The following is a 24,222-nucleotide window of genomic DNA, read 5'->3' as shown; positions in this document are numbered from 1 at the left end:
GCGGGTAAGCCAAGGGAGCGTGATTTTCTGAAGACGTTGCGGTTGGTGAGTGCGGCCGAAGCATGTGCGGTTGAGCGGCATGGACGTGTGCGGGATGAGGATGATGATAATGATGAGGATAAGGGGGTAGGTGTGATCACCTGCCCTCTTTCTCCCCACTCGTAACCACTACTAATATAGAGTGTGCAGTGACCGTTAATCAGAGTGCCGGAACGGAACGCCTGGCTTCTTGATGGTGGACTGTAGGAACCGAGCGGTTAGGAATTCAGGGATAGGTAAACACTGAGTGCTGCACTGTTGAAATCCAGCCTCTGCCATTGATGGGGTTGCCATGGAGTGCTTCAGAATGTGAGCCTGGCCTCTCTCTGATTCTTTAAAGAAAAGCTTGCTCTGTGAACGAATGACCTCACTCAGATTCCTCTTCATTGACTGAGATCACATCATATTGGAGGCAGCATTTTAGAATCCATTTTTTTAATTTTTATTTTTTTGCTTTTTATATAGTATGGCCTGACCAGATATAATTCTAATAAGACGCTGTGCAACACTATAGGAACCTGAGGCAAATTTAAAAAGCATTTTAAATGCTCTGTTTTCTGACCTAGTCATACCACAGAATTTTAGTTTGTAAACAAGTGTTGATTGTACTGAGAGTGCACCAGTGGCAAAAGCTACACTGAAACACATTTCAGTATTAATACTTTAATATCATGCAGACAGAAGGATATCTTTATATTCTCCAGAAGTGTGGAATATGTGAATATGTAGAACTGTTTAAAAGCTACAGCAGGTTAGATGATCTGTAGCTGAAATGTAAAGAAAAAAGCAGTCAGTCTTTTAGCTTAGCAGAAACATGTTAGTGGTGAGTAACTTCAGAGCTGGTTTATAAAGAGCCACTTCCTATCTCTGCTGTTCTATCAGAAAATAACTTGGAGCTAAGCGGCTAAAAATACAAATTAAAAATAGTTAATATAAACTTAGCCAGTATATTATTTTAATTGGAAAGTATAACGATGCATCTTGCTTAATAAGCAAAGACAACTTACATACATACAGTTGTGGTCAAAAGTTTACATACACTTGTAAAAAAACATAATGTTATGGCTGTCTTGAGTTTTCAATAAGTTCTACAACTCTTATTTTTCAACAAACAACATGTTTGTCACATGCTTCTTTCTTGCACGGCAGCCTCTCAGTCCATGGCGATGTAAAACACGCTTGACTGTGGAGACTGACACCAGCTGTGTTCCATCAGCTTCCAAATCCTTGCAGACCTGCTTCTTGGTGATTCTTGGTTGACTCTTGACCATCCTGACCAATCTCCTCTCGGCAGCATGTGATAGCTTGCGTTTTCTTCCTGATCGTGGCAGTGACACAACTGTTCCATGCACTTTATACTTGCGTATAATTGTCTGCACAGTTGCTCTTGGGACCTGTAGCTGCTTTGAAATGGCTCCAAGTGACTTCCCTGACTTGTTCAAGTCAATAATTCGCTTTTTCAGATCCACACTGAGTTCCTTTGACTTTCCCATTGTAGCTTTTGTAGCTGAGTCTAATCACTGGGTCAAATAAGCCCTATTTAAATGGGCTCATGAGAAGTCAACAGCTGTAGTCAATCAGAATCACTTACAAGAAGTGAAGAGGCCATGACATGAAGCTAATTTGATTGACACAACTCGCTACATCACCAAAATTGACAAATTTTGTTGCTGTATGTATATTTTTGACCCAGCAGATTTGGTGACATTTTCAGCAGACCCATAATAAATTTATGAAAGAACCAAATTTTATGACTGTTTTTTGTGACAAACATGTATGTGTTCCGATCACTCTATCACAGAAAAATAAGAGTTGTAGAACTTATTGAAAACTCAAGACAGCCATAACATTATGTTTTTTTACAAGTGTATGTAAACTTTTGACCACAACTGTATATCAGTTTTTCTACAGTAACTGGGTTTTGGCAGTAAATACGCTGCTGTAAAAACTGCTACTGCTACTGAATTAGAGGATAAGAGGTTCCAGGTTACCTCAGTGTGCTAAAGCTAAGCTTAGGCTTTTTTAGCAGGTATCGTTCAGGTGGTAAACAGTCAGTCAGTCTGTATATGAAGACCTGATAACTGTTGCCAAGTGTGGAAAGTGGATTTCAAAGCTTTACTTCCTTAGAGTACAGTTTATTAACAAAATATAACTTGGTGTTTATTGGCTCCATGCTGCATTCTGTGGTACCGCTCTGCTGGCTACATAGTTAGCTAATGCTAGCTACACTGCACTGGGACAGAGAAACGCTGAGAGAGGAGAAACTTCCTTAGCTGACGTAACTAATCATTTCCAAAATAAATTTAAATAGTAAATATTAACTTAAATATAAATATATTTAATAGATTATTTAATAGAGACACTTATTGGATAATATTAATGAATAAACATTTGTGTGTGCCCGGTTATATTGTTAGCTAGCTAACACCATTTGGTACAATAAACAAAACTAGTAATAAACCGTGTCTTTATTTTACATTATACAGTTCTTTTGCTGTTTCTCATCATTTTAAAATGTTAAAATAAATGCACTGATGTATTTTAAAGTAGTCAAATATTTGCTGTGATAAACAAAGAACAAATTAATATTGTGGTAATAATGAAAAACATATCTGGGCATTTTTCTTACCAATTAAAGCTCTAGACTAAACTATTTGCACTAGTGTACCTATCTTTTTTCTTAGGTGCTCCAGCACAAAAGATAGGTGCATCCAAATTTCTGAATGCATCGCATTTAACAAAGAAGTTTTACAGGTTTACTTCTTTTATATTGCTGTCTACATAGGCAATATTTAACTAACAATCTGTTCAACATAAAGTTCTGTATTTGATTCGATGTTAAACTCTTGGGTTAAATGACCAGTAGCTGAAATATGGTACTCTTTAATAATAAAATATACCAGCTCTGCTTAAAACACTGAAAGAATAACATGCAAATAGTACAATAATTTAGTTATTTTACCATATTTTGATCAGAAGTTTACCCAGTAACATCCAAATGAAATAAAAAAAAATATATATGTTATTTATTGTTCTTGGTATATTTGTAAGAGAGTATGAGCTGGACTGAGGAGCTGTATTCTGAAACTCACAATAGCAGATTAGCAACAACAGCTAACGGCTAACTGGCAGTGCTAAGTGTGTTTCTAAGCTGAAGGTTAGATTGAACATGCAAACAAATTAGTCACACTCTAGGGCCCTGCATATATTAAAACTTATTTTTTAAACTTTTATTTTTTCAAGTCATTAAATATCTGAGCTTCATCACCAAGATATTTATTGATGCTTACATAACATTAGTATTTTCAGCCAGCTGATGTATTGGTTGGGTCCTACTATATACATTTATTTGTACAAAATAAAAAAAAAACTTTGTATTTCTTTTGTCTATATTGCATTTTGAAATTTAATTGATTTAATTTTTACATCCCATGGCAACAAACACAGCAGTGTATGCATACCAGTTATTCATCATCTCATCTGCAGACAATTACTTCTGAATGATCCGGATGTACAGAAAGTTCTTATTGCCACAGTGGAGAAACATAATTGTGTAGTAAAAGAGTAAATTATCTCAAGCATTTCTCTTTCATACAGTGCAGACCTGACAACCTACACATTTTGCGCAGTAGATACGTCAAACTATGCTGTAACAATTTGTCACTTTAAAATAAGTGAAAAGCTATTGATGGTTTATCTGTCTGTGCATATTGGGCAGCAACCTGTTGGGAAAAGAAGACTTGAGCCAATCATAGAGCTAGTTTTAAACTCTTAAAAAAGGGGTACACATGGAGAGCTAGGGAGCCATCAAAACGAAAGTAATTATTATCCCTCTTGGTCCATCTTCACACTGTGACTGGTTTTACATGGAAGGGCGGTGCTAAACACCATCTCAAAGGTAAATGGGCGTCAATTTTAAAAAGTAAATGCAGTGGATTCATTGGAGTAAACCTGCCAACTTATGTAAAATAAAGAACAATCATCCTAACATAATGTCTCAAACCCAATGTTCTGCCTTATTTGAAGAAAATATTTATTCCAGCTTGTTTTGATATTTACATAGAAATGCTTTCATTTCTGTACACAGGCTATTCTTTTTTCCAAATTAGGCTATTATGTGTGCCTATATAAACTGCTGCTGCTTTTCCTAAATGACAGTGTTTTCCAATACAATACATAGATTATGTAGTTTTTATACAGCAACATAGCCTGCGTTTTTGTGAATATGAATAGAATATAATAGCTATATTATAAGATAGGCCATAGTATAATTTGTTTTCGTTTCTATTAAACAATTTACTGTATGTGTGGTTATTGGATTGTGTAAGCACACATAATGTTCACTAAATATTAATATTGAAAAATAAAATGTATTTACGGTATACAGGTATTCTAAAAAAAATTGTGAAATGATGTAATGAAAATCAAGAGAAAAATAACTATTTCGCCTTATCTCTTTTATTGTCAAAACTAAATTTATGAACAAAACTGTGCTTTGTAATAAGTTGTGATGAGTGAACATGTGAACTTGGTCTGTACTGATCAGCATTTGTGCCTGACCTTGCGCTGCGGCAGTAAGTTGCTAATCAAAATAAATTTCAGATGTTGGCAGGTCTGATAATGGCAGTTAAGCTCTCAGCACACCTCTGTTTCTCTGCTCCCAGTCTGCCTCTGCTCACTGTATTCATGCATCATTTTCCAGACAGCTGCCCCATGCTGTAGTGCTGATTGCCTCATGCTAAAAGCCTTGATGCTTTACTGTAGCAGTAGCTCCATTCCAGGTGCCTGGCTCCCTCAGCCTGTCACTCATACTAGTGTTTGCTCAATCAGTCAAGCCCAGCTCTTCTTTATACATCGTGTTTTTCTTTTTTCATACTCTACAATTAGCTCCAGAGTTCTTAGCTTACAAGCTGGGAGTACAATAGTTGAAGGTGGGTAATCCAGGTCCAGAAAGTGTAAATCCATCCCAGAATTTCCTTCCAGGCAGTTAGAACTGAATCCTTGACCTGGATTACTCACCTCTATGATGGTTCAGGTGTTAATTCATCCACACATGAGGTTCAGATCTTTGCCTTGCCATGCTCTGTGGTATGTAAATCTTTGTGGATTCTACACAATGCTCACAGCGGTGTTGTACTTTGCTCTATTGTTCTACTCTTTCACCTTCCCCCTCTCACAAAGAAGATCAGCCTGTTCTTTCTGTTTTACCATTTGTATTCCTGACCCTTGGAGAAATTGGGGTCACCTTATTTTTCTCCCCTTGCTGAACAGTATAGAACAGGCGGGCACTGACATCCATGCAGCTGCTGAAGGATGCGGTGAGTGTGTGCTGATGAAAGAAGGGGTGTAAGGCACACACACAGTAAAATTTTCTTCTTATTTCCTCCCCCCACAGCCTCGGGAGAAAGGCCGAATGCGGTTCCACAGACTGCAGAACGTACAGATAGCACTGGACTACTTAAAAAGGCGGCAGGTAAGAACAAATGCTGTGAGGATAAAGTTCATCACTGTGTCACCGGTACGACAACCGATGAGTGATGTGTTCTTCACATTCTTCACACTGGACTAGACTGATGGGAAATCAGGATTGAGGAGACATGACCTCAGTGGGAGGGGCATGTATGCCTGTTCAATAGAGTGATGTAATTGGATGACAGTGATGACTGACATAACACTGGGAATTGTTGTATTGAGAGTGTTGAATAAATTATATATTTTAAATTATATTCAGTAGTATGTGCATGAAATATTTCCAAATCCCATATTAGTGAATGGACAATACTAAAAATTATATATACAAGACCTATAACCTCTAATTTTTTTTAGCCCCGCAGTTTGAAAACCACTGTTCCACTGTATATAGTACTAAAAATTGCATTTTTTTTTTTAATAGTGAAACACTTTTTGGTGCTATATAGAATAATTTTACTGATAAAAATGTCGTAAGTATGCAATTACACCCTTTTAAATAGCAAAGATTTAAGAATATTCAGACATTGGAATGTACATATTTTAAATTATAAATAAAGCAGAAATTAAATAAAGCCACTGTACTGAAACTGAGTTGTTGTTCTTGCTCATTTAAACCTAATGGCTCTCCTTACTACAGAAAACATAATAAACAGTATAACAGTCAGCAATAACAATATTGTAATTTTTGTGACAGTTTTAATTATTAATATTTTTTAAACAGTATGATTAATATTAGCCATTTAAACATATTTAAATTTCACAATAATTATAACCTAATTAACTATAATTCTGGACAATTAGTTTACTTGATATAATTATAATCATACGATTATAATTACATATCATATCGATACAATTAGATATCATACATATGATAAAAGTATTTTGGTAAAAAAACAAGAAACCATAGATGTGTTTAATGTGTTTGGTAAAATGCTGCACACACAAAAAAACAACCCACTTTCACTTTTCATTCTTTTAAATAGGAGATTACCAGTGTATTTTTTATTGACGGCTGTAAAACAGCTGTAAATTCCAGTTACCTGCACCTACCTTTAAATCCTTACTAGAATTCTCAGATCAGTGCATTTAAATGAATCTGAGATGTAATATTAGTGTTATTAATATTATATTGACTCAGACGATCACAGATACGTCTCAGATCTGTTACTGCGGTTTAGCACAGCTGTTACCAGTTTATCACAACAAAGGAAGCTATTTAAGGGTAAAACCTCCTTTCTTCAAGTGATCCATTGTTCCTGAATGGATGGTCTGTCCTACAGTGCCCCCTTATGGCTGTTAACAGGCAGTAACACTGTTTACTCTGCAGCACAGACACTTTAGAAGAGCCACAGAGGTTCCCTGAAGAACTTTTTAATTAAAAAAGAGATTTATTCATTTATTACTGAAACCTGGAGACTTATTCTAGCTCACATTAGCAGCTGTTTTGTGAGACGTATTTAATACAACAGCAATTGAGAAGGTAGTGCAGCAGGTCCTCGCTCTGAAAAGCAGGAAAACTATGAATGTTTAGTCTTTTATATTCTAAAAGTTAGTGACTTAATAATGCATAGTGTTTATTTACTACTGTCTGCTACTGTTTTAATTGAACTTAAAATAGTAAAATTTAAAAACAAGAGCTGAAAATTGTTCAGTTCAGAATATTATTAAAAAAAAGTCTTGGTTTTATGTATTTTTTAAATTGAAGAAATAATACAATAATACATCTGCTATGTGGTGCACACATTATTTAAAATAAGGAGTTAAGGAGTACATGCATGCACAAAATTACACCAATTACAAGACGATCAAAGTAAACTATCATTTAAAATATTCTTTATCCTTTTTTTGGCTTAGTAGTTCTTGTTACCTGCTTGTTTTTAAGACAATGTTCATAACTCTAACCTGTATTCCCACAGGTGAAACTAGTGAACATCAGAAATGATGACATCACAGACGGCAACCCAAAACTGACTTTGGGATTAATATGGACCATAATTCTGCACTTTCAGGTCAGTCTGCTTTAGCTGATATTTATATGACTGATGGGTATTAGCTGTACAGTGTGGAGTTTTTATCTCATGTTTGGATTCTGTTTGAATGTGTGCTCAGCAATCTGTAAAGAACAGTGGTAAAGAACAGATCAGTATATGGATTCTGAAAAGCAAGGAGGACAGGGACACTGTTGAACAGGATCAGGCTGTGTATAGGAGGGGCTCTCGAGCCAAATCCTTGCTTTAATTGGTTCTGCTGATTGAAGACCAATGGATGGTCAAAAAATCAATACTGTGGGACAGCTGTGTCCTGAAGGTTATAGAGGTGAATAGAGGTGGGGGTGGGGAGAGTGAGGAAGCCCCTCACCAGTCACTATAAGCAGTGCTTCTAAAACCGAACTGCTTACAGGATGCTGAGGTGGCTGTTCAATACTCAGATGTGTGAGTGTGTGTGTGAGTGAGTGAGGGGAAATGTTTTTAACTATAATTATGTACTATTTTTACCATATCACCCAGGTCTAATTGCAGTATTTTATTGTGCTGCGATTTATATTGCAAAAGATAAAAATTATGGATGCATGATATTGAAATAATATCGCTATTGGCCCATAACTGCTTTGTTTTTTAGAATCATCAGCATTAGACGATGTAGCTGATATGTTAAACTGATACTGTATACCGGAAAAGGACCAAGTGATAATGGGCACGCTACTAAAATTGGCAAACACTAAACGCACTACTTTAAAATTAGTTGATTTAAGCTACTTTTAATTTATTTTTATTAGTTTTACCAGGGTGGGCATCAACTCATAATTTCCACATCAGTGCATCTTCATTAAAAATACAGGAACTTTTCCAGGTTGCTCCAGCATGGTCCATCTCATCATTTTATTAGTAATGCCCCTCGTGTATTAATACTGGAATCAAATAAATTACAATTAACAGGGATGAGCTAAAGGAAACATCATGGAAAATGAGAACAGTGTGAATTTTCCTATTGTATTAGGCTAAATATAACATGTGTATCATTTATTAATTTATTTTCTTTCCGTAACATTACATATTGTACTGTGACTGCTGTTAATATATTTTACATATTGCACACATATTGTTGTAATATGAACCTACTGCTTATAGTACTCAATGTGGATTGTCAATTCATCCATCCAAAGGTGTTAAAGCTGAAGTGTTGGTGATGCTCGAGTATTGCTGTTCATTTTTTGACCACAAGAGGTCAAACCTGCCTCATGATCACTAAGCTATAACCACCTATTATTTACAGCTATTTTTAAAAAGCAGAATGTACCCACAGGACTCTCTGGTTCTTTCTCTGCTGTAAGCTAGACCCTCAGTTTAACATTAAACGTCTGTCTGTATTCATTTCCAGTGTTTTAGTCTGATTTAGACAGAGGTATTCAGTAGGTGTTTTATCATGTACATTGCTTATGTGGCTTTGTGGTAATAATGTGGAAAGCCATAAATGACGTGTAATTGTTAGTATAAGGTTGTGCTGCCTCTGATAACTCCTGTAAGTACAGGGTGTTGAGTAATATAGAGTAGAGCAATTGGCAGTATTTCTCATTTATGTCCTTTGCCTGCAGGAACATTCCATGTCAGGCTTCAGTGAAATACTGTGGTGTGCTAACATGTATGTTGAAGAGTCTGATTGCACTTTAATAACTCAGCTATGCTGTGTGATTGATGTATTCAGTGGTCTTGAGATATGGGGGTTGCTTGATAGTAAAAGTAATAAATTAGTGGATCATGTAGAAATATAGAAAAGACAAGGCAAGGCAAGTTTATTTGTATAGCACCTTCCATTCACAAAGGGATTTAAAAGTGCTTTACAGAAATATTTATAAATTAAAATGAAAAAATACATTTATAACAAAATTAAAATGAATAAAATAGAAATATAAGAAATTATTTTAAGACATAATACAGAACCATGAAAAGTTTAAGACTTAAAAAGTCTAAAAATGTCTTAAATTAATGTCTGCGTAATTAAGGTCTTAAATTGTCTTAAATTTATTGTAGATTTGCTGTAGGTATAACTTTTTAAGACTGTGCATTTAATGCCAGTGGGAAAGCACATACGAACATTAGTGGCGAGTTTCTGGGGACAGAACTAAGGTTAGCGTAGAGCTAGCTAACATTAGCGCAGAGCTAGCTAACAGTACTGGGGAGAGAACTAATGTTAGCGTTGAGCTCGCTAATATTAGCAGCAAGCTCGCTAACTTACTAATGTTAAAGGCGAGTTAGCTACATTATCAGGGAGAGAACTAGAGTTAGCGGAGAGCTAGCTAACATGCTAACATGTTCTGCATCAAAATGGAACAAAGTGTAAAAAAATAACAAATGGAAAACGTTGAGTTTTAATTACCAATACAATACATTATTTTCTACTAAAGTTATGACTACATTTTTGGTCCTTAAATTATATTATTGAGGTCTTAAAAGGTCTTAAAAAGCATTAAATTTGACGTTTGAAATGGAGCAAGAACCCTGGAATATATGTATATAATATAATAAGACATTATAATTAAAAGAATATATAAGTAATGAAAACTAAGAACCAAAAAACTATAAAAGAAATAAAGTATTAACAATGTTCAATGAAGAGCAAAATAAACAGATATATAGATTGTTCTTTATAAAATCTAATGAATTAGCGATTAGCATGTTAATGTGGAAGCCTCTGTTGGTGTTGGTGCATTTCCCTTTGTAGTGTTTTCTCAGTACAGTCAGATGAGGAGGTCTGGACACATCACTGTGCACTTAACAACTGTATTGTGTTGATGCAGCTACAAGTTGACAACGCTTGTGTACTAGAAGTGTAATGAAACACGAAATCCATGATCTATGATTTTAATGAAACTGGCTTTCTGTTTCGAAATCTTTGTGACATTTTTTGAAAAAGTGGAAAGAACTATTTGTTATTTATCTGTCTTGGGCAGATAATGAAAATGATTACAGATGTAGTCTAATTAGACACTGGAGCTTTCTATAAGAAGGCTTAAAATGTCTCCCTATAACAGACTGGTATATTTTTGTTTGAATAGATGTGTGTGAGTGCCCTATGCAGCGGGAAGCATTTATACTGCTGTGAACATGTATCCATGTCTCTGGGTTGCTCTGCAGTTTAAACCACAAAGGTGAGAATGTTTGGGCAGGAAATGATGGCTCAGTGAACCAATCACAGCTGCTACTGTGTGCATTGTGCAACATATAGTTACATTTCTGAGGGGGTGGGTATCAGCATAGTGTCCGCCATAGGGTATGCAGGTATGGTTCTGCCCAGCCTGCTGGTGTGATGCATATGACAGTCGGTCACCCATAGTAGTGACATGAGAGACATTTAGAGCTCAGCAGTATGTGAAGGACATCCTGCAGACATATTTTTTACCTCTTTAATGGCAGGACTTTTAACTGGCATTTGAACGTTTTTCAGCAGGATAATGCTCACCCACACACAGCAAGGGTTTTTCAGAAATGCAGAAATGTCTCCACCAAACTGCAACACTTCCTTGTCCTACCTTGTCTCCAGTTTTATCAACAATCCTACATTTATGGGAGCAGCTGGGATGGCAGCTTCAGATGAATGTAGAGCAGGATCTACAGGCCCAGCTGCAACATCAGATCAGTTTGAATTTGGCCCTCCAGTTGTTTCAGATAGATGTTCTAACTGGATGTTAGACTGTAGAACAGAGCTGATGTGGGGCTGCTCTGTCTTTCCGTCTGTCTTTCCGTCTGTTTGTCTGTCTGTCTGTCTGTCTGTCTGTCTGTCTGTGTTATTAATATGCTGGCACTTCAGTGTAGCTCAGCATGTGACTTTAATGGAGAAGAATGTTGGCGGTCTCTCTTTCTCTGCACTCTGATAGAAGCCAGTTCATAACCCATTCCGTTAACCAGCGTCCATTGCAGCCCCAGCGTTCCTCTTCTCTCCTCTGATTGGCTGTAGCACTCTGTCAGGCTGCTGGCAGGAATGTTCAGACCTTGTCCAACAGCATGCCTCAACATCTCCGTAGCGTCTCCTTCTCCTAAACCACAGTGAGGACCTGGCCTTCCTGCCGGTCCAAAGACGAAAACGCTGCTTGATCCAAGGACAAGAAGACTGGATAGATGGGCGTAGCAAAGAAAGGTGTTTTATAATACTTACACTCATAAAACACGTTGACAGGTAGCGTGGGGTGATGTGTGCTAGCACCTGCTGCTGTCACTCTCACGCATGCCGTTGGGCATGAGGTGCTGGTGGCTGTGGGCCTGTTGCCTCTTGATTCTGCAGATGTGGGGCACCCTTGCAGAGTTGTTTTTCTCTACTCTGCCCACACTCCAGCACATTTGGACATTTTTTGAGGGCTCATTTTTTGAGCTATGAGTTTTAAATGTCAGAAAACTTGATTCCTGTGGCTTTAAAGTGCATAAAAGCAAAAATATATTTGTCACAAGAATATGTGTCACATTATATGCATTTTTATTTATTTTTGGTACATGCTTCAGCACTCCCTTTCGGAACATTATAATGTGATGTTCAATTTGTTAACTTAAAAGTTAGTTTAGTCCATTTTTATAACTCTCTTTAACTCAGGTTCCACCACCTTCCGCTTTAGGGCTGCTTGCATTGATTGATTTAGCATTGAAATTGCAGTGTGTGCAGTGTCACATAAAGCAAATTTAATCAGATTCATCAGGCTTTTCCTGCTTGATACAAAAATAACTTTTGTTTCCCATGAAAAAAAAAACTACCAATTTATGTGTGTGTTTAGTTTTGGAAACATACTTCTTTAATGTCATGGCATGTTGGACTTCAGAAAACTAGTTGAATATGTATTTTTTAATATCACATGAATATTTTTTTATTAAAACATGAAACATGGTAAATATATGTTACTGTGATTTGTTGTGTTTATAGCAGTGTTTCCCACAGAGCTGACATAAACCCTGTTTTTTGTGTATGGTTTGAAATTGAACAGAATTTTTTAAAAACACAATGCAGAAACGACCCTAAAAGGCTCACATGTGTACACCAGTCCAATAGGGTTAAACATTCTCCTCATCACTAAAGCACCTCCACCTCTAACCTTATCAGACTAGGCCACATCCTTCCAGACTGCAGCCTCAGCTTCGTGTTCTGCTGTTTTAGCTCATCCATCTCAGGAGTTAACATGATGTATGCAGATAAGTTTTTTTTTGTAGAGTCTATATCAAAACCCATTTAACAATACTGATACGCATGTATTATTTTAGCCTTACATTTGAGAGTCATTTTGACCCCAGTTGTGATTCATTAAAAAAAAAGCATACCAAACACACTTCTGCACTTTCTTTGCCTAGTTTTAATAAAAAATGAAAAGCATGTTAAAAGTTGTGGGACATTTGATGTTTTCATTTATTTTTAAGTGTGTTAAATTAAAGATGCTGTGTGTAAGGTTTTATCTACATTCACTTAGAAAATCAACAAAACAGGTAATTTGATCAGAAATGCCCAAACCTCGGTATAGTGTCTGGTATAATGGCTCTTGTTTTCCTGCTACCATATACACTAAGCCCCCCACGGAGGCCACAAAACTATTATTAATTGGTATCACTGGGGGGCATGATCGGTTAATGATGTTTTATGGATCACACTAGTCTAGTCTCAAATTCCCAGTGCTTTTAAATCCATGTGTTTGTAGAAAACGTGTGTCTCAACATGCAGTAAGTGCAGTACACTCGACTGTATGCAAATAAATGCCCATTCTGCCAGGCTGAGTCTGTAATTGATATTTTAATTGCTGTTCTTGACTTTTCTGTGGGTGGGTGTGGGTGTGTGTGCCAGTCAACTTTTCGCTTTACACAAAATTCTTTTGATCTGGATGAATAAAGGGTGTGTAGGAGGTGTATGAATTTCATGTTTCCTCAGGCAGCAGTAATTCAAAGGAGGCCGTTTCTCCTCTACCCAACACTGCTGTACTTTAAAACCTAACAGCAGCTCAATGTTTACTCAAATAAATCTAAATAGAATCCTTTATAAAACATTTACCTTGAATTGTTTAAATGGTAAGTTGAGCTGCACCAAAATGGGAACTGTAGTTTAGTTCTGATACCCAATTTTTGTCATGAACATTTCTGCCAATATTGATACATTTATAAAAAATTAGCTGTTGGATATGCTTTTAACTGAATCCACATTATAGAGAAATTCTGTTTTTTTATAGAGTTACAAATCACATAAATTAAAATTTTATTTAATAAAATTGCAAAAAATATAATTTTATTTTAGTGCAGTAGCCATTGTCAAATACAAAAAAAATACATCACACCTAATGATTAAAGAAGCCTAATGTATCCCGGTGCACTGTAACTCATAGGGCAGTAACATCACTAACAGCTCAGTTTGAGGGGATAAAAAGCCCTAGTTTACTAAAACCTTGTTTAAACGTTAATTTAGTTTAATTATCTTTTGCTTGTTTACAGAGACAGTGTTTTGATAAATTATACAAATACTGTTGTAACATGGTCATGTACAAGAAGACTGGCTAAATATTTTACACACAGGGGAAGAGATATTGTGCTTTTACTTGAAAAAAAGACTGAATATGAATGTGTTTTTTATGCCATTACAGTACTAAGTAAGGGTTTGTAAGGACTACTGCTCTCATTGGCTGTCGCAGGTGGTGGATGTAATAAAGAGAGGACAGACACAACAGAAGAATACATGCAGATTTTGAAACTTGTTTAACCTAAAAAAATGCAGTGACTAATGATTTAAAACCTTGTAACACCCCTTTTAAAATAGCTTTTTATTTACATTAATTAGTAAACACTCACCTATTAATAGGGATTTGCATTAGCATTAAGCTAACAGTGGTTGGATGTTGGTTTTTGATGCTGACACCATCAATAATGTCAACAGACCAAAATCAAAACATAAACAGAACTGAACCACTTGATATTAAACTGATGGCATCAGCCCAGTTATAAAATGATCTTTCCTTCACAGAAGACTGTCCAACATATCTTGAAAAGCTAATGCTAATTCCATTGATGCCCACATGCCCCATTTTGATCACACTCTGTCATTTCCACAACACCTTAAATGAAAGCCCAGTGAGGTATGATCTGAACCATGACAGCACATTGTCTGAGATCCCCATGTTTGAGAGTATAGTTATGAGAAAGTTATGGCTGACTGTGTCAAAGGCGGCTGAGAGGTCCAGCATAATGAGCACTGAGGACTAGCCTGCAGCTCTGGCAGTTTTTAACGCTTCAGTCACAGACAACAGAGCCGTCTCGGTTCCAGGAGGTCATTAGGGGAGAGAAAATCAGAGACCTGATTGAAAACTGCTCTTTCTAACGTTTTAGAAAGAAAGGTTACTAGTGAGACCAGTCTGTAGTTATTAGCCTGGGCGGTGTAGAGAGACGGCTTTTTGAGCAGTGGTGTGATGTGGCCTTGTTTAAAAGCAGTTTGGAATACACCAGTAGTTAAAGCATTTATCGTGTGAGTGATAGCCTTTTTTCATATTGTCATTCTACCTTAAAACATTACAGTGGTATATATGGTATTTACAGGGGGGAGGGATTTCCGTGAACTGCACAAGTCCTTTGTTTACATGGCTGCAATTCTGGGTTATTTTTAAACTGATAAGTGATCAGATACAGAGTCCAGTTTGTTCACAGACTGAGCAAACACTACACACACTATAATGTCAATCATACAGTTAATGTTAAACCCATCAGTCTGATTATTAAACGTGTATAGCACAGCTAATTAGAGAACTTCACATAGCCTAGCATAACCGCTAACATTCTGTTTACCACAGAACACTCCACTCACAGATAAACGCTTAGATAGTAATGACATAAAAAAGTGACAATCAAATCAAAATACAATTAGATTTTTTTTTTTTTTTTACAATTTTTTATTTTTTTTTTGATACAATCAAAATTGGTACACAATAATATTGCCACATTTCATCCAGCTAACAGGATAAATGCTAACAGCACAGCACAGATTGATAACCTTAGCTAACAAGATATGCTAACAAGCTAACACTTTTTAGCGTAACATGTCCCCTTTATATTATTTAAAAATTATTTCTCCTGCTTAGCTTCCAGAAATGTTTATCAGATCATGTTGCGTTATAGTTGGACAGGGGAATTCACAGCTCTGTGACAATGCACTTTAATATGTCTATGCCAAATACAAAGATCTATTATAGGCAGAGGATTCATTATTTGATCTTTATTTGTTCTTAAATATGTTTTGTATCGTACAGCTTTAATAATATAAAACATAAGCAGTTGACTATACAATAACTGGTTACAGTGATCTTATCTTACACACACACCTTACACACCTCAAATTCGTTTTTTTTTTCATTATTTAAAAAGAAATTGGTCACCTTAGGTCTAATCTAAGGTGCTGTTAACTTGAGTAACTGGTCCTGGTGAGAGCCAGTTTCATCATGAAACTGGCTCTCACCAGGACCAGTTACTCAAGTTAACAGCACCTTAGATTAGACCTAAATGCTTCACTGAGTATTTTAGTGAGTTTAACTAAGTTACTACATGATTTCTTATGTGTTCCTTTATAGTCTGGATTATTTCAGTATTAATTTAGCGCTACAATGTAGGAAAAATATCAACCAAAGGAATGAGAAGGTGTGTCCAAACACCTGACTGGTACTGTACACACACACACACACACACACAATATCTGTAAAAATAACTGTAAAGGGTATAGATATGATCTGGTTTTATATAAACACGCATATGTGCGCACCCATACACACCACACACACATCCAAAGTGTTATCCTCTGGTCACTCACTAAATCATCTAGTTCAGTGATAAGCTGTGTTTGTGTAAGCTGGACTTAAACCCTGTCTGTCAGTCTGTGTCCGGTATAAATAAAACAAAGCGGGAGACCTTTGTCGTTTGGGGGCGCCTCGGCCCACGGCATATTTGTTGACCTGGCCACGCTGCCCTGTTATTTTTAAAGCCTACACGATAGGCTGCAGACCTGTCAGGCCAGAATGTGCAGTCTGAGTGACTCAACTTGCTGAGCAGTATTTTCACAGGCGATGTGGTGCAATCAGAAGCTGCGAGGCCACGGATGGAGCGTAAACCTCTCCTCTCCTCTTACGCTTTCCCCTGCCCCCCACCTCTCCCCACCTCTGACCACTCACAGACACACTGACCAGCCGGGAGTCAGCTCCAACAGCGGGACTCTGGAGATATGCATGTTTACACTTCCTGCTGAGAGTGTGGGACACACTGGGAAAGTCTCTCCACAGAGGCAGAGGGAGTAAGTTGCTCTGCTGGAGTAACTGTTCTCTGGGCCACGCTGCCTTTATGGTGTTTGTTTTGGATTAGCAGGGCAAAGGGAGCGGTTTCAAAGGTCAACGGGGACTTCAGAGGCTGACGTGAGGGACTGGGAATAGGAAGGAGCTTTGGAACGAGCGTGTCAGCAGCCTGCTCCTCAGACTTGGAAAGAGTTCAGTTCCACTCGCTGCCGGGACAGCTTTCGGGTTTATCATTAAGGCTGTTCTGTGTGGTAGCGCCTTGTGAGGACAAGGAAAATAAGATGGCATTCTCTTGCTGGCATAAGGGACCCCTTCAGCTTGTTGGATTTTCTGATGTTTGTGTTTGAAGGAAGTGGCAGCTGGTGCTGTTTGGGCCTGTGGAGTTTTACAGGTAGCAAAATGTGTAAGTGACAATCATGGGTAATGTGTGTGGATGTGTGAGGGGACATAAGGAGGAATGTTACGTTGATCCCACTAAAGCTCCCCTCAGCCCTGCGCCCAAGGAGCTCCGAGGCCAGCGTTACTTCCAAAGGAAAAAGAAGAGGAAGTCTGGAGACTTTAATCGTGACTCTGTGAGGAGCCATGGTGGAGAGAGCTGCCAGGATGAGACTCTTCCAACTGATGCCGGCCAGAGGTCCAACAGCCCAGCAGGTACTTTAAAGTCAGGGCAGGCAGAAGCTTCCGGGCCCAGGCATGGCAGTATCAGCCATGGGGTTTACGTTGGACAGGTACCGGTGTTTCGAACCGGCAGAAGACCCGGCGTACGGCAGTTCTGGTCCACCACTGAACACAATCTCCACAGAGTCACTAAAGGATCTAGAAGCATTGCACCAAAGGACGGGCTACTGGAGAAGAAGCTGCTCCGGAGGCAGCTGCGGAGGGCGGTGAGTTTCGGGGCGGTTGAGCACATGCTCCGTACATTGAGGAGAGACGGTTCCCACAGGACCAGTACGGATCATCAGCTGGAAAACATGAAGAGCCTGTCTCGGATTATATGTGACAGCCAAGTGCACAGGAAGAGGAGGAGGGCCAACACGTGCTCTGGAGGATCCATTTCCCACGACTCTCTGGACCCTGTCCAAGAAAAGTCTTCCTCAAAACAATCTGAGGTAAAATGAATAGTGAGCAAATGTCATATTAAAGGAACAGTGAAAAATCTAATAAACCTTTTTCGAATACAATCTATCAGACAGGTTTTATTTGATCTCTGAAGGTTTCATCTTGTTCCCATTGCTTACAAACACTAGACCTAGGGCATTACATACATTTGGTCTGGTTAGTTTTGGTTTCACACTGTCATTTTAATGAGCGGCTTAAAGACCTTTACTGCATCCTGTCATCACTTACACCTCCTCTACACTTGACATTAATTGGTTTATAGAATGTTGTCAGTTCAGTGAGATGCCTTTCCTGCTGCTGAATTCTAATTAAACGCCATGCATGTCACGCAGCAGAATGAGGTTACACTTATATTCATTTTATTTCAGTTTTAAAGACTATTAAAAGACTATACAGACAGGTTCTGTTTATCTGTTTATCTGTTTCTGTTTCTGTTTATCAGGGACAAGCTACTAAAGTGCAGCTCTCGCTGGGGTTAGCCTCCAGGAGCCAGTAAGAGGGAGAAATAGAGATAGAGACTGGAAGTGAGAGCATGGGGAAAAGGACACAGACTAAAGTGCATTGTTATGGTAGTGTTTGTGTGATTTATTTTAGTGCCACTAAAAATGCGCTGTTCTTAACTGTTGTAATTTTAATTTTAATGCTGTTAATTTAAATACTAAATAAAATAGGCTATACAATCTTATTTCAAACAACCAATTAAAACAATACAGAATATATTTTACGATACATAATCATTCAAGTATTTTAAATTGTTTTAAGTGTTCTGAATTTTTTGTTTTGAGTGAGTTAGAGTTTCAATAAAGTATCTCTCTCTCTCTCTTTCTCTCTATCTCTCTCTCTCTTCTGGTTACTAAAAAATAGCTCTATTGTATAAAAAAAAAGAAACATGCCTTGGCAAACTGACTGCATCTGGGATAAACAGTGAATCATGTTAATTTGATCAAACTGTTCTTTGCAGCCGCCCTAGACTCTCCTTAAAGCACTCTCCTTGTCCTGAAATGTTGTGAATGTTCTGTGTTTAGTCGTGTTTGGTGCAGAACTGGTTTGTTTGAATTGGCTGCTTTAACTGACTGCACTGGCTCATTTTGATGGAATGATATCATCTCTTTGTCATTGCATTAGTTTCCAAAGAATTCTCGTTTTGTGTTTGGCTGTGTTGCTGTGGGACAGTTTTGGTGTGTTTCACTTCACAGTTCAGTTCAGTACCACCAGTCTAAACATCATGATCCCTCTCTTCTGAGGGTATGAGCTATAATTACTCTGCCTGTGCTCTGCAGGTTGGTTCTGAGTTTGCTTAAATGTCAGTGGGTCTTGTGATTGTAACACAGCTCATGGTCACAGTGGTAGTGGGCTCACTGTGTGGCAGTTCTGTGTGTGTACAGAGGTGTGGTCTATTCTTGTTTAATCAGAGTGCAGTGAAAGGGTGGGTCAGACTCAGCAGTGTCTACTCATGTGAAAAGATCTTCAGTGATTTGATGAATCATGCAGATCTAAATCCACAGCTGGTTGTTGGGTTAAAGGTCTAGTCTGAGTGAATTCATTCTGAAAATGTTTCAAACATGGCTTTGCTTATATTTCCCATTTTTCTGTGCACTTTCTGAACCAAACATGAAAAGGGGCGCATTGTTATACCTCTATTTCTGATATATCATTTATCTGTAAAATATTACAAACTGTGACCCATTTTTATTGTTTTCACAATATCAAATATTAACCTACCTAAGAGAGATGGGGAATAAAATTATATTTTTTCTGATAATTTTCTTATCATAACAAAATTTGTTTTATTGAGAACATCTTTAGTACTTAAAGAAAACTGACCCAACTGTACATTTTTTAGAGAGAGGGCAATTAATCCTGTTTACTTGAATAAAGGACAAAACATTTTAAATTAAAATGATTGTACTACATTATACTGCGATGTACAGGAAAAAGAAATGTGATATAATATTTAGGGATGGACCAGTGTGGGAATTCTGGGCTGATGCTGATATCTGATATTAAACAAGTTCATATACATATTTATGACTTAAAGTTATACCCATGAATAACTTTATAACTTTAAAACTAATAACAATAAATTCAAAGTAGCTTTGATTATCAAATGATTGAAGTAGCGTGATAGTGCCGGCCAACTGTAGTAGCTCAGTCAGCGTCGCTTGGTCTTTTTCCAGCATACAATAAATCCTTCAGCAAGTATCGGTTTGAAATATTGGCCATATGGCCGACACCGATAAAAAAAAAAAAAAAAAAAAAACAGTTATCAGCATTTAGTGATATAATTCCAAAATCATTGTGCATCCCTTATAATATATTCCCACCCCTATTTCCAAATTTACATAGGCATGGCTGAACAAAAAACTCCCAATTAAAAGCGCACTCAATTCATGTATAAAATGATCTATCGAAAAACCTGCATATCACCGCCAAACCATGGAGCTAACTCCACCATGCTGCACAGTAGAGAAGGGGGTGGTGTGTGTGTGTCCTTTTTCCTTTTGTGCACTCAAATTTGTCTCATCTGTCAATTAAACATTTTCCCCAAGGCATTGTGGGACATGCAGGTAGTTTGTGGCAGTTTCAGCCCAGCTGTTTTTTTGCACAGCAGTGGCTTGTTCAGTGTATTTCTGACAGTGGTGACAAAAAAAGCATTCTTTCCACTATTTATTGGTTAATTTAGGAATATTTCAGTAACAATTACAGGTTGTGTTCCGATATAAAAGAGATTTTTTAATAGAACTTATGTTGTAATTGTACAAGAAATAAGGAATGTTAGTATATACATGGAGAATTAATCCTGGACATTAAAGTTTTTATTATTGTTTAACCTGTTCATAACACAACAACAGAGTATGTGATGTAAACATACACTCAAGTGCAGTTCTCACACACTTCCACACAACAGTGGCTGCATTTATTATTAAAACATGTTTAGCTTGATTTTTATTTACTCTGAATGTAATTGCAGCCATATTTAAGGTGGAACGGAAAAATTTGCCTAGCATGCTTGCCTAGCAGGCTTTAGTAACTCTGAGGGAGAGAGAAATAAATGTGGTGCTAATGTTAGCTTAGCATCTGTAAAGCTACAGTGTGTTTTGAATCTGCTGATCTGAAAATGCAGCTGCTCTCTGGCTCTGCTGATAGATGACGATGCTATAAAAAAATAGGGTTATCTTAAAGATCATTTGTGTGTTTATACTGTACAAATTGATATTAGATGTAAATGAAGATCAATCTGATAAAAAAAAACATCCCTATTACTGAGTTTTAACTAGATTAGCAAGTTGCACTTACAGACCATGACAGACTATTTCCCCATTCTGAAGTTCAAAACCTCAAAACCTCAGTCCTCCTAGACGTCTGAAATATCTCAGAAGCTCAGATGTCATTTTGTGTTCTGTTATGCTTCCTTAGACACAAAATCCACCTGAGTCAATGTTAATGATAATTAAAGTTTGATACAGTAATATTAACTGTCAATCATTTTATCATGGTTATCGGGCAACCTTAACTATTTAATTTCTAAGCATGTCATTAAATATCCACTTAAAACCACTTTAAACCACTCTAAACCACAAATTCTTCTTGAAACTAACAGATTTGTCAGTAACCAGGCTTTGTGTGGCTTTATTTACAGTGCTGCAGTTTGTGAACATTTTGGAATTGTCTATATTTCTGCAAAAATATGACCTAAAACATCATATTTAAAACAAGCCCTACAAATAGATAAAGAGAAACCAGTTAAACAAATGTCACGAAAAAATGAGTAGCAAAAGTATGTGAATCTTGCTTTTGGTATCTGGTATTATGACTCTTTTCAGCAGTAACTTAAACTAAACGTATTTAGTAACTGTTGACCAGTTCTGCACACCAGCTTGGAGAATTTATTGCCTATTTCTCTGCACAGAACAGCTTTAACTCTGGGATGTTGGTGGGTTTCCTCACATTAACTGCTAGCTTCAGGTCCTTCCACAACATTTCGTTTGCATTAAGGTCATGACTTTGACTTTGTCATTGCCAAACATTAACTTCATTCTTATTTAACCATTCCTTGGTAGAGTGACTTGTGTGCTAAGGGTCATAGTCTTGCTGCATGACCCACCTTCACTTGACATTGTTCTTTTGAATTCTGTGATTTAATTCAGAATGTATTGTTCTATAAATGAAGGCAAGCTACCCTGGTCCAGATGCAGCAAAACAGGCCCGAACCATGATACTACCACCACCATGTTTCATAGTTGGAATTAGATTCTTATGCTGGAATGCAGTTCTATTTTGGTCTCATCCGTCCACAAAACATTCTTCTAATAACATTCTGGCTTGTCCACATGATCTTTTAGCAAACTGTAGATGAGTAGCTATGTTCTTTTTGGAGAGCAGTGGTTTTCTCCTTGTATTGATATACATAGACTTTGATAGATCCCTGTTCTTTAAATATAACAAGTTCTGCCCACTCACACCTGATACTCATTCCATTGATTGAGAACATCTGATCCTAATTTTACCTTCAAATTAACTGCTAATCCTCTCACATATATTTTTGCCACTTACAAATATTTAATATTGGATCATTTTTTTTGAGTAAATAAGTGACCAATTATAATATTTTTGTCTCATTTGCTTAACAGGGTTGTCTTTATCTACTTTTAGTTATTGGGTGAAAATATTGGGTGAGGATGTTTTAGGTCTTATTTATGCAGACAATTCTAAAGGGTTCACAAACTTTAAGCACCACTGTAATCTGCAAATTAGTCTTGAAACCCACACTTTCCATCTCCTCTCCTTAAATGAAACAGCTCTGTCTGCATGCTCTCTTTTGTGTAATTAATATTTCTCCTATTAGTCTGGGTAGGTAGTGTTTGTCTGTGTTTGTGATTTAACACAGACATGCTGAAAGTATTGAGATAGCTGTATTTAAATCATAAGGTGTTACCAACACCCACACCTGTCATGAGGGGTTATCTTCTAAATGAAGATTAACTCTGACAAACTCACAATGATGCCTGATAGTGGGTGCCAGGTGGATGGGACACTCTATTTTCACATTGTCACGTGTGAACCGGAAATAAGTCGTGGAAGGCTAATATTACCACCTACAGTGGACAGTGCAGTGGGTGGTAATGATGGTCACAGGCTCTGATAAAAATCACACACACATGCAATGCAGCAAACCCTGCCTACATAACCCACAGGTCAGTGCAGCGTTGTTTAGCTTTAATATTAATGTCCCGTTAAGTTTGATATGAGTCTGTATTTAGCACCTCTGCTAATGTCTTTTAATGATGTTTCATTGGAATAGCACAACAATCTAGTTTTCCTAAAAGTAGCTGGTTGCACCAACTGTGCATAATGCTGGTTGTATTGTGATTACTAACAGGTTACACCACACAAACTAATATGTATGTAGTAGCTAACAGGAGTAAGTTGTAAATAAACCAATGAAATCCAGTACATGGCTTGTTTGGAGCCTCGATCAGGATAACAGGAATTACTTTCACTGAGAGTGTAACAAACTAAATCCTTTAGATAACTAACTCTCATGACAAAATATAACGCAAACATAGATTAACGCTAATAATATATAAAACTTATTTATTATGCAATTAGTCGTGCTGTTAAGGCTGTGATATTTTTTTTTCACAAACTGTTTGATAACCACGTTTCATTAGCAGGATATTGATTAACATGTTAAGTTTTGTAACTTTGTACCGGATGTAGTAAAAGTAGTTATAGTTTGAAACTAACTAGTACTAAACACTTAGTAGAGACTTTACACACAGACTTCAGAAGTAACTTATACACAGTTGGTACAGCCCAGCCCGGATTTCTTGTATTAGGGAGGGTCTTCATCTTTAAAATGCTCTGGGGGCTTCACGATAAACTGGAGTGGTTGTGGAGGGCCAGACAAACAGCTTGATTTCATTTTGGCTCAGTTTTAAATTATTTTCTTTATAAAAATCTGTGATTGTAAGCTGTTATTGTAAGAGTAGATGTTACAAGCAGGAATAGTAAAAACACCAACAGTATGTGTCAAGCATGTAATTAACATTCACAAAAACTACTAATACACAGGATGCTCATGTTTCTGCTGTAAGGACCATATTAACTTTATACTAAGTACTATTGCTATTTTGTTTGTAGTCTAATTGCCTTGTTTGCTATTTTTTAATTCAGCGAGATAAATCCAGGCTCTTTTGGCCTTAAAGAAGTACAATAAAGATTTTTGAGGTTATTTTAATATAACACTTAATGTTTGATTTTTTAATTGCCATTGATCTTATGTGCCCCTGCGGCCGTACAGTACCCAG

The 24,222-nt window shown here is 37.2% G+C and overlaps 1 protein-coding gene across 4 annotated transcripts in view; it reads left to right on the top strand.

Moving 5' to 3' along the window:
* The window catches only part of dst (dystonin), a 192,119-nt gene that overhangs the window by 69,321 nt on the left and 98,576 nt on the right, over nucleotides 1-24,222 (top strand). For 2 of the 4 annotated variants that reach the window (XM_049481090.1, XM_049481088.1), the window contains exons 7-8: nucleotides 5,435-5,512; nucleotides 7,431-7,523. In XM_049481090.1, the coding sequence (XP_049337047.1) occupies nucleotides 5,435-5,512; nucleotides 7,431-7,523 (171 nt within the window). Of the gene's footprint in view, nucleotides 1-9; nucleotides 127-5,434; nucleotides 5,513-7,430; nucleotides 7,524-16,607; nucleotides 17,902-24,222 lie in introns of those variants that run through there. The other 2 variants (XM_049481087.1, XM_049481089.1) reach the window with 2 other exon arrangements.

The sequence above is a fragment of the Astyanax mexicanus genome, chromosome 7 (assembly GCF_023375975.1).
Source record: "Astyanax mexicanus isolate ESR-SI-001 chromosome 7, AstMex3_surface, whole genome shotgun sequence".
NCBI lineage: Eukaryota > Metazoa > Chordata > Actinopteri > Characiformes > Acestrorhamphidae > Astyanax > Astyanax mexicanus.
The sequence above is the reverse complement of the archived record's forward strand: the minus strand, read 5'-3'. Positions and strand labels throughout refer to the sequence as shown.